At 45.0% G+C, this 11,585-nt stretch overlaps 1 protein-coding gene across 3 annotated transcripts in view; it reads left to right on the forward strand.

Annotated features, from left to right (window-relative positions):
• Rtel1 (regulator of telomere elongation helicase 1) overlaps positions 1–11,585 on the forward strand; it is a 37,629-nt gene that overhangs the window by 299 nt on the left and 25,745 nt on the right. For 2 of the 3 annotated variants that reach the window (XM_031373071.1, XM_031373073.1), the window contains exons 2-7: positions 816–1,067; positions 2,127–2,325; positions 2,658–2,751; positions 3,292–3,373; positions 3,613–3,673; positions 8,942–9,017. In XM_031373071.1, coding sequence (XP_031228931.1) covers positions 966–1,067; positions 2,127–2,325; positions 2,658–2,751; positions 3,292–3,373; positions 3,613–3,673; positions 8,942–9,017 — 614 coding nt within the window. In that variant the 5' untranslated portion in view covers positions 816–965. Of the gene's footprint in view, positions 1–168; positions 432–815; positions 1,068–2,126; positions 2,326–2,657; positions 2,752–3,291; positions 3,374–3,612; positions 3,674–8,941; positions 9,018–11,585 lie in introns of those variants that run through there. The other variant, XM_031373072.1, reaches the window with a different exon arrangement.

The following is an 11,585-nucleotide window of genomic DNA, read 5'->3' on the forward strand; positions in this document are numbered from 1 at the left end:
GGCGGATAGACTTTCGCCTGTCAGTGGACTTGGCGGTCTGGAGAAGTTTAGTGACTTGCGGAGGGCTACACAGATATACATATATGAATCTGTTTTGCTACCTTTGTTTGTTTGTTTGGTTTTGGTTTTACGAAACAGGATGTCTCTGTGTAATCCTGGCTGCCCTGGAACTCGCTCTGTAGACCAGGCAGGCCTCGAACTCAGAGATCCACTTGTCTCTTCCTCCTGAGTGCTGGGAACAAAGGCACGAGCACCACGCCCCACCTGTTTAACTACTTTATTTGCATTTGGGTGCCCACCTGGACCGAATGGTGCATGGCCCCGACCTTAAGAGCATCAAAGGCTGGAGGCATTTCACGTTTCTGTGTTCGGGTCCAGGCCACAAGGATTGCTCCCAGGTTCTCAGTCACAGACTTTTTGAAGAGTTGCAGGTAGAGTGCTGACATTGTGCTTGTTTTGATAACTAGATTGTTTTTTTGTTTTTTCTTTTTGCTTTGTTTTTCAGTCTAGGATGGAATTGTGTGATTCAGGAGATCATCTTTACATCTCTAAGCTCCTTTTTATTTTTTGAGACAGGGTCTGCATAGCCCTGGCTGTCCTGGAACTCACTGGACACGCTGACTTTGAACTTAAGAGATCCCCATGCCTCTGCCTCCTGAGTGCTGGGATTAAAGGCATGTTTCACCATGGTGGGCTCCAAGCTCCTTTTGATAGGGAAATAACAGATTTTCTGACCCCACAGGAACAGCTAACTAAAATGATTGGTGTAATGGTCTGTGGCTACAAAGGCTGATTTCTTCTTGTCTGTGTTGTAGGGAATTCTTGCAGAGAGAAACCTGGTGCCACATGCTGCCAGCACTTACCTTGAGTGGCTGAAACACTGAGATGTTCAGAGGGGTTTGTCTAACAGACCCAAACAGCCTGCATCTTGGCCTACCACCGCGTCTTCCTCAATATAGACTGATATGCCCAGGGTAGTCCTGAATGGTGTGACAGTGGATTTTCCTTTCCAGCCTTACCCATGCCAACAGGAATATATGATCAAGGTGCTAGAATGTCTCCAGAAGGTAAAGCTACAAAGCCCAATCTAGGGAGGGGACAATGAGGGTGTACCTTCAACAGACCTCTACTGTAGCCCTACCCTCATCTATTCTAGACAAGGTCTGTCTGCATTCTTTGGTTGGAGACTATAACAAGTAAACAAAAGAGATAGGTCTAGAGAGGGATAGCTTTGAGAGTATATTGTAGCCCTTTCTGAGTGGATGGTATTTGTGTTGAGTATATTGGATAAGGAATGGGTGTCATTGGCTTAGGAGGCACATTTCTGTGCAGGGGAGCAGGAATACCCAGCTTTCACCGTTTGGGGAAAATGTTTTGGAATGTCTTAAAATGAAACTTTGATTTACTTTATTTTATTTTTGAGACAGGATCTAACTTTTAGCCTAGGTGTTCTGGATAAGTCAGGCTAGCTTCAACTCATAGAGATCTGTCTGTCTCTGCCTTCAGCATGCTAGGGTTGAAGGCATGTATCACTGTGACTGACTTTTGTGTTTGAGCCGGGGAAAAAGTCTATAAATCTTAGGGGTGTGGGGCTTATAGCTTTCTACTGAGTTTCTTGAGGTGCCCTCTTGTATTTGATCACCTTTTCCTCATCCTTCTTCAGGCTTCCATTTGGTATCTGGGATAGAGGACATCAAAATCTGTTGAAATGTCACGAATGCCTTTATCCAGAATTGTAGAACAGTTTCCTGTTTTGAGACTTGGCACCTAATTAGTCATCTGACTATATTAGGCTGAAATAGTCTGTCAGATTTAGAGTAATGCTCTGAAATTATTTTGCTAATGAGGGCAGTCTTTGTTTTCTGAGACGGTCTCTTTACTTAGCCCTGGCTGTTCTACAACTTGCTATGTAGACCAGCTTGGCCTCAAACTCACAGATTTCTGCTTGCCTCTGTGTACTACATACTTGGCTAATGAGGACAGCTTAACTTACGTCTTTTAGTGGAAAATGTCATGATCTAATTTGTGTCCTCTGGCTGTGAGCTGTGCATCTCAGAGCTATCTGACTTCTCTCCGTTTCTCCACACCCCGCTGCCTTTCCATTGCTTGTGGCTGACTCCATTTAGAAAGTGAATGGCATCCTGGAGAGCCCCACAGGCACTGGGAAGACGCTGTGCCTCCTCTGTACCACATTGGCCTGGCGGGAACATCTCCGAGATGCCGTTTCTTCCCTAAAGATTGCTGAGAGAGTTCAAGGGGAACTCTTTGCCAGTCGGACCTTGTCATCCTGGAGGAGTGCTACTGCTGCCAGTGGAGACTCAATAGGTGACTCCTCTTTCCCCACCCTCACTGCATCTCTCCTGGCCCTTTGTGGGAGGGAAGGGAAAGAGCCTGTGACAGGGCCAGTTTATCTGGGCTTCCTCTGTTTCTGGAGCAGAATTTAAAGGGAATTTTGTATCATCTATATTCCTCACCATTTTGGTTATATACTTGGGGCCAGGGCTTTTTTTTCCCCTGGAATGAGGATACCACAGCAACCCACAATATCTAGTGTCAGGTTTGTAGATGTCTACAGGGCTGAGTTAGCTCAGTGCTGCGTGTATAAACACACCTGAGGATATGCCTCACAGCTACTCCCTTTCCTTATGCTTGTGCAGACTGCTACACAGATATCCCAAAGATCATCTATGCTTCTAGAACTCACTCACAGCTAACTCAGGTCATCAGTGAGCTTCGGAATACTTCCTACCGGTATGTCAGCATATTCACACCTTGAAGAGTATCTGGATAATGACCTTGGTTTGAAGATGCGTATCAGAGCCAGCTGAGTGTATATGTGTAGTATGTGGGAGGTAAAGACTGGTTGGTTTTGATACCCTTTACTGTGAGAAAGCAGCTTTGAACTTTGAACTTATGGCTGTCCTTGAACCCTGGGCTTCTTGCAGAACTGTCATGCCTGTGGTTAGGGTCAGCTCTGGCTCCTCAAGACAGCTTTGCTCATGATGGAAGAAGAATCTACCTTTAGACAAAATCCAGTTGAGTCTTGATATCTCGCTAGGGCTCCCATGTAGAAGATTTGGATAGTAGGTTGCTCTGTGCTCTGTCCAGGTTTCTTTTCTTTCTTTTTTTTTTTTTTGGTCTTACCTACCACATTCTAGCCTTTCTCTTTGTTCCCTAAGTTTTCTGTGTGCTCCCATTTGTTTCCAGATAGCTCCTTCTGCTAGGTCACACTGTAATCTGCATGTTCTGAGGCAGCTTCTCCTTGATGTCTTCCGTTCTTTCTTTTGTCAGGCCCAAGGTATGTGTGCTGGGCTCCCGGGAGCAGCTGTGTATTCATCCTGAAGTGAAGAGGCAGGAGAGTAACCACATGCAGGTGGGCTTTGGGCACCTAGCCTCCATGGGTCTACTGCTTGGATGGTACCTGAATCTTAGAATACTGAATTGTTCCCCAAGGATGCTAATCCTGGGCACAGTGCTCCCTGCTGGGCTGGGCCAGAGCTTAGAGAACACAAGGAAGATTAACTTGGGGAAGTTGTTGGCGAGGCCTTAAGGCTGGGGGTGACCTATTTCTTAGCCACCCCTGGTAAGCACTCTCTGTCTTTCATCTTACAGATCAGTTTGTGCCGTAAGAAGGTAGCAAGTCGCTCCTGTCATTTCTACAACAATGTGGAAGGTAAGACCAACTTCAAACTATTCCTACTGGATGTTGCACAGTTTGGGTGAAGCTTGTGCAGTCTTCTAGAGTTTAGTAGCACCATAACCTATCTGCTTTACCCTGTACGACAGAGAGTGGCTGTATATTTGGGTGGTATCTTTTGATCGTGAGGGGTTTCCTCATTGGTATATGGAGAAGTGTTCATGCAGTCCAAGAATGGCTCAGGAATGGCTCTCACATTGTACAGGTGACCTGTTCAAACAGGGTCCATGTTGCGTACCTGCTTTCCCGTTGGCAGCCTGGTTTATTTCTGACAGAAGTGGGCTTTGACAAGTATCCCTAAGAGCTTGAATACAGGTGTCATTACTTTGAGCTGGGAGTTGAACACACCTGTCTTCCTCTGAGTTTGTTGCATCCCTCTTTTTCATTTGCTGAGTTATGGCAAGAAAAGCTTCTTGTGATGTCTCCTTCACTGTTTTCTGTAACCTCAGGAGTCATACATTTGCACAACTGGCTGAATGGCTGGGTCCTTCAGCCTCTTTCAGATTAGAGTTTCTTTTGTTTCTACCCTAGTCTTAAGACTGAAAATCCTCTATAAAGTAAGAGGATTCAGGTGATGTGGCCCTGGAGCACTTGTAAGGCTTTGGTGGTCCTAGAGTTAACTTCTTTGCTTATTGCTCAAGGCCCTAGAAGTGAGGCTTTTGCATCTGTTGCTGGTCAGGCCAGAAGCCTAACCTCAGGAGAGAGGGTCTCTCATCATCCAGCATCTTTGTTTTCAGTTGTTGGAAGGATATGATATAATATGGCTCTGTGGTGAGCACATCAGCTATCTTTCTTCTTGCTTGCTTTATTTTTTGGTCTGGTGAGACAACTTTTAGTTGTCTCAGTGTGTGATTGTCAGGCCTTAGATGTAGATGTGTACCTGCATCAGCCCTCAGGTCTCTGATATGGATACTGTGAGTCTGGGCCTAGTAACCAGTTTGGAAACTCCATGATTAGAGTTGTCATTTCCTGTCCTTGTTAGCTTCTTAGTATGGGTCTGCATTTCTGTCAATAAGCCACACTCAGGGAGGCAAAACACAGGAGCACTAGATTGTGTTTCTTCCTTGCTGCTTGAGTGCCAGCTGTTGACAAGCCACTCAGGGGAGGCTAAATACAATCTAAGATAGGGATCCCAGCCTGTGTTTCTCCTGGTGAGAAATGGTGGGGGCTGTACAGATGCTGTGGTTCTCAAACTCCTGGGTACCCAGACACCTCTGGGAATCATGGGGAGTTGGGGGTAGTGGGGCACAATGTGCAACTGCAATGATCCCTGGGGTGGGGGTGGGGTGGCACATGTTGAGGGGAGATTTGACTTAGCTTCCAGTGAGTGTCAGGAGTACAGAGAGGCCTTCTAAAGGGAGACTTAGGTGAGGCTCTATTTGATGAAGGCCTCTCTGCAGTGGTTATTGATGAAGGAGACAACCCTTATTTGTCCAAACTGCAGGTGAGGATACATATGACTTACTCAGGGTGAACCAGAGATTAAATACCTTTTGCAGGAAGGGATGCTCAGGAAGGAAAATTCATTGGCTAAACACTCAGCCTATCTAGATAACTCATTAGCATGGAGAACTCTGGGTTTCTGTGCTATGTGACCTGTTGTTATGGTCCTGTTAGTGGGATGTCATGGTATGTGCTCCAGGACAGGAACCTGGTCGGGAAGCTAGATTGAACTCCTGCCATTCTCAATTATGAGTTTTATTGGGGTTCTGAATTTTGCTACTATCTTACTAGTCCTGTCTGTTGACACAGTCTACTGCCCCACAACTCCTCCTCTTCTGGGAGCCCTCAAGCCCAAGTTGTCTGTGGAAAATAGGAAGATATAAACAGATAACATGAAGCCTTTCTACAGTGGCCTGGTTAGGGACAGTACTCTGGCCTGTGGCCACTGCTCCTGTCTCTTGGTAGAAACTATTGAGTACCCTAAGTGAGTTGTTCCATGGGTGTTGGGTTGCCTGGAAGGTGTTCTCGTTCTCTGTTTCTTTCTCTCTCTCTCTCTCTCTCTTTCTTTCTTTCTTTCTTTCTTTCTTTCTTTCTTTCTTTCATGTATATGATGTTTTGCTTTTATGTATGTTGTGTATCATTTTTATGCCTGGTGTCTGCAGAGTCCAGAAGAGAGAATTGGGTCCCCTAAACTGGCGTTATCAACAGTTGTGAGCTTCCATGTAGGTACTGGAAACCAAACCCAGAACCTCTGGAATAACAGCCAGTTCTCTTAATTGCTATGCCATCTATCCAACCCCCACCCCTTTTTTAAAGGGTATATGTGTCTGTTTGTTGAATGCACACATGGCTGTGGGTACCTACAGAAGCCAGATTTGATCAATGCATCGGAGGTACAGGTGGTTATGAGCTGACTGATGTGGGTACTGGGATCTAAACTGTTTTTCTGTGGTAGCACAAATTCTCTTAACCTTTGGATCAACTTAACAGTTCATCTCTTTTTCTTTTTTTCTTTTTTTTTTTAAGATTTATTTATTATTATATGTAAGTACACTGCAGCTGTCCTCAGGCACACCAGAAGAGGGTGTCAGATCTCATTATGGATGGTTGTGAGCCACCATGTGGTTGCTGGGATTTGACTTCCGGACCTTGAGAAGAGCAGTCAGTGCTCTTAACCGCTGAGCCATCTCTCCAGCCCTCATCTCTTTTTCTATTTTGACAGCATCTCAAAAAAGTCTGACTTTGAACTTGCTTTGTAGCCAGGATTGAACTTGAACTTCTGGTCTTTGTTTCTACCTTCCAAGTACTGGATTTATTGGCATGTGTCACCACCCCTGGCTTATGCAACGCTGGAGATTAATTCACAGTTTTTTGTATACTAGGGAAGAGGTCTACCAACTGAACCATATCTTTGGCCCTTGAAGGTACTCTGTCTTCTTACTTTGTTCATTTCTTTTTTGGGGGGTATGGGGGGGGTGGTTTTTTCAAGACAGGGCTTCTCTGTATAGCCTTGGCTGTCCTGGAACTCACTTTGTAGACCAGGCTGGCCTTGAACTCAGAAATCCACCTGCCTCTACCTCCCAAGTGCTGGGATTAAAGACGTATGCCACCACTGCCTTGCACTTTGTTCATTTCTATGAGGGAACCCTCAGCCCTCCTCATCTGGTTCTGCCTTTACCTATTCTATGGCCTGTGCCTGCTTGATTTACTCATTCTTTCTTCACTATCCTTGCCACCTCCATTCATAGTCCTGGCAAAGGAATTGGGTATAGGTGTTCCTTTGCATTATGCCAGAAGGTTCTGGTAGAGTTCATGTGAGACCAACCCTAGCCAGTTTTCCACACTGTATGGGTCTATAAGCTTGATATTCTGCTCCAGCCCTAACTTGCACTGTCCTTTCCTTTCATAGGTCCATAGGGATGAATGATCTTTGGGGCTACAGCAGTTGGCCCTGTACTGTAAACAAACTCCTTTAGGGCCCTAGGGCCTTTGTGACAGAAAAGAGCCATTCTACCTGGCTTAACAGCTCTGACCTCTTTTTATCTCCTTCTTAGGCTTCTGGGCTTAGTTTTATGAGCTACAGACCAGCTCCCTCCATATTTGGCTTTGGTTATCTCACTGCTTGGCCTTTGGATGGTTGTTTATCTATGAACCTGATTCTCTGTTTTGGTACTCACTGAGATTATGTCTCTTTAGCTGGCCAGCCATGCTTGTCTTTAGAATGGGATGCAGCCTCATGGGGGCTCCAGAAGAAGTTATCTTAGGGTTCATTTTGTCTTATGTTTTGTAGTCCATCATCCAGGGAAGTAAGGGTAGGAACTCAAGGCAGGATCCTGGAAGCTGGAACTAAAGCAGAGGCTGTGGAGGGTTGCTTCCTCACTAAGAGGCTTGCTTCCTGTGTCTTGCTCAGGTTCCTTACTTATAATAACTGGGAATCACCAGCCTAGGGGTGAAACCACCCACAGTGAGCTTGGGTTCTAAGCTTCTCCCACGTCAGGATCAATGGAGAAAATGCATTATAGGCTTGTCCTCAGGCCAGTCTAGTGGAGACATTTTCTCAATTGAGGTTTCCTCTTCCAGATGACTCTAGCTTGTGTCAAGTTGATATAAAACCAACACACAAGGGTTGTATTGTTGCTGAGGACAGAAGGTGGTAAAGTGCTGTCTGTCTGTCATCCCAGAAGGACCTGGGAAATAGATAGCAAGTCATCTCCACATAGGCATTAATCAGAAATGGATCTGAAACAACTCTAGTCATCTCTCCCCACCTGTCTTCTTGCCTTACCTGTCTTTGCTGTTCCTCTACATGTTTCCCTTCTTCAGCTCTGAACAGAAAATACGGAAAACTGGGTCTCTGGTACAGAGTGAACTAAATGGCTGGTCTGTTGTATGGTACTGCTGAGGGCTATGATCTTCCTTTCGTACTAGCCCTGCTATTCCTAGGGACATTTTTGGAGAGGTCACTGTGTGTGCGTGCCTGCCTGCCTGCCTGCCTGCCTGCCTGTCGAACCTCTGCAGCTAAGAGTTGGGCCGTAGTCTTGTCTCTCAATTGAGAGAAGGAGCCTGACATCTGAATTGGGCATGAAACAGCCGCAGTGGGCAGTAGAACTAGGAGTTGAGGGGAGCCTTGCTGAGTTTCATATATAGCTGATCCAGAGTTGGCAGTCACTTCCTAAGGCATTCCAGTAGCTCAAGGTTGGGGGATTGTGCTATAGCAGGGCAGTCCTTAAGGGCCTTCTGCCTTGGGCCTTGTAGCTAGCACAGGTAGTGCCTGTTCCTGAGCTTCTTTTGTAAGGAAAGGAATAAAATACAAGTTGAACTAAGTGATTAGGCTCTGCCTTTGTGCCCTGCTGTGGCTTTTGAGGTACCAGCTCTCCTTTTGGTGCCAATCTGGGTCCATTGATCGGTAGAAAGCTAGGGCAAATGCTACTACTCTTTATACTCTGTGAACCATGATGAAAAGCTGTGAGTCTGGGCTGCTCTGCTCACTCCGCCTTCCAAGGCTGGGTGTTGTGGCCTCTCTTGTCCTGCTTTGAGATGTCCAGGGGTAGACAGGCTGTTTGGGACCCTGGGAGATATTGGTACTTTACACTAGTACCTGTCTCACATTTATAGCAGGGCTCCCTTAAGATCGATTCAGATTGTGGTCTCTCCTGGGGACCTGGTCCACTTGGTAAGTCCAAAGGGAGTAGGTGCCACGTTGCCTGCTTCATAGGCGCTATTCTGCCTTGGGTGTCTTGGAGTCTTTGGATACTCCAGTGGACCCTGAACATCTGTGCTTACTCTGTATCTTACCTGCAGAGAAATGCCTGGAGCAAGAGCTGGCCACCCCCATCCTGGATATTGAGGACCTTGTCAAGAACGGAAGCAAACACAAGTAAGACCTTCTCCCAGTGAGGCTCTGGCTGTTTTGTCCTTCCTTGATAGATTCTCATCATATGGGAAGCACAGCTGTACCTTTAATTTTCTTTTTGTGAAACCAACAATGCAAAAAAATTTAAGCAGTTCTGAGAAATATGAGGTGAAAAATATGAAATCAGCTCTGTTGCCTGTCCTTTACTTCACCCCAGGATTACCATTGTGAAGTGTCAGCATGTAGATGCTTGGTTTTGTTTGTGCTTATTCTCCAAATGCTCTCCGGCTTAGTATACCATGAATGACTTTTCTTATGTGTATGTGAAGCTTAATTCCCTTCTAAGGATAGTAAATCTATAGGTTTTTATTTGTTTTTTGTTTTTTTTTTTTATTCGAGACAGAGTCTTGTATAGCCCAGGCTGACTTCAAGATTTGCTGTGTAACTGAAAATGACAATGAACTTGGGATCCTCTTTGCCTCCACCTCCCACATACATTTATGACTTAGAGCCTTGTACATTGAAGCGGTGATGAGAAAATCTTGAATGGCTAAGGCTGTATATAGTGTTTGCCTGATTTGTGTGAGGCCCTGGATTCCATTCCTAGTACTGCAAAAAGAATGACAGATTGAGACTTGAGACTTGTTATACTAAGGAGAAAACAAGCTACCTATCTACCTACCTTCCTTCCCTTTCTCTCACTTGTTCTGTCTGTCTGTCTGTCTTTCTGTCTTTCTTGTATTTCTGGGTTTTTTTTTTTTTTTTTTTTTTTTTTTTTTTTTTTTTTTTTTTTTTTTTTTTTTTTTTTTTTTTTTTTTTTTTTTTGGTTTTTTTGTTTATTTGGTTTTTTTTGGTTTTTTGTTTTTTTTTGTTTCCTATACCTGTGCCTAAGAATGGGATTGGATTTATTTGTTTTTCAAGACAGGGTTTCTCTGTGTAACTGCCCTGGCTGTCCTGGAATTCACTCTGTAGAGTAGGCTAACCTTGAACTCACAGAGATCCACCTGCCTATGCTTTCCAAGTGTTAGGATTAAAGGTGTGTGCCACCACCACCCAACCGGATTTTGTTCTCCTGGAGGGTGTTTTAGAATTTTTTTTTTTCTTTTTGTAAGGCTGGGAGGGTCTCATAACACAGGCTAGCTTTGAGCTCACTTGTGGTCAAGATGACCATGGGTCCCCCCACCCCTTTTAAAGTATCTTTGCGTGTGTATATATGATATATATGTGGGTGTACAGGTGCCATGGCATATGTGTGGCAGTCAGAGGACAACCTTGAGTGTTGGTTCTTGCTTTCTACCTTAAGATAGAATCTCTTGTTTATCACTGAGAATGCTAGACTAACTTGTCTGAGAACTCTGTCTCTGCCTCCCACTTCTCTGAGATTATAGTGTCTAGCTTTATATGGGTTCTGGGGACCTGGACTATGTTCTTCATGCTTCTATAGGAAGCACTTTACTCACTGAACTGTTTCTGTATTGATGACCTTGAACTGATCTTTTGCTTTCAGTTTTTGAGTGCTGAGGTGGTGCATGTACCAGCAGGTCTGGTTTATATGGTTGTGGGGATTGAACCCAGGGCTTTGTACATGCTAGATAAACATTTTGCTAACTGTGTGACATTCTCAGACCATTATTATGTATATGTATATGTATATAGATGGTTGGTGTGGATGTTAGAAGACAGCTTTGTGAAGTTGGTTCTTTTCTCCTTCCAACTTTACTTGGATTCTAGGAATCAAACTGAGAATATCCGTAAGAGAGTTCCCTGATCCCATCAAGTTTTGGAGTTGGGTTTTTGTTTGTTTGTTTTTTGAAACAGGGTCTCACTGTGTAGTCAGTCCTAGGTGACCCAGAACTCATTTTTAAGATCAGGCTGGCCTGATCAGAGATTTGCTTACTTCTCCCTCCTAAGTGCTATGAATAAAGGTATGCACGCACCACCAAACACAGCACCCATGTATTTATTATAAGTACACTGTAGCTGTCCTCAGACACACCAGAAGAGGGCATCAGATCTCATTACATGTGGTTGTGAGCCACCATGTGGTTGCTGGGATTTGAACTCACGACCTTTGGAAGAGCAATCGGTGCTCTTACCCGCTGTGCCACCTCACCAGCCCTGAAAATGTTTTGCGAGTATGGTTCTTCCTCTCTTCTTTTTGTTTTTCGAGACAGGGTTTCTCTGTGTTGCTCTGGCTGTCCTGGAACTCACTCTGTAGACCAGGCTGGCCTCGAACTCAGAAATCCACCTGCCTCTGCCTCCCAAGTGCTGGGATTAAAGGCGTGTGCCACCACCGCCCGGCTCATCAAAGTGTTAAGACATATGATACCTTCACATAGTGAAACACTCACATGGGCTGCCCAGGTACCGATTTCTTTGAGGTTCTGTTTACAGAATGAGAGGTTCTAGACTAGAGGGATGGCTCAGCAGTTAAGAGCACTGACTGCTCTTCCAGAGGTCCTGAGTTCAAATCCCAGCAACCACATGATGGCTCACAACCATCCATAATGAGATCTGATGCCATCTGATGCCCTCTTCTGGGGTGTCTGAAGACAGCTACAGTGTACTTACATATAATAAGTAAATAAACCA

This window comes from Mastomys coucha, unplaced genomic scaffold (assembly GCF_008632895.1).
Source record: "Mastomys coucha isolate ucsf_1 unplaced genomic scaffold, UCSF_Mcou_1 pScaffold15, whole genome shotgun sequence".
NCBI lineage: Eukaryota > Metazoa > Chordata > Mammalia > Rodentia > Muridae > Mastomys > Mastomys coucha.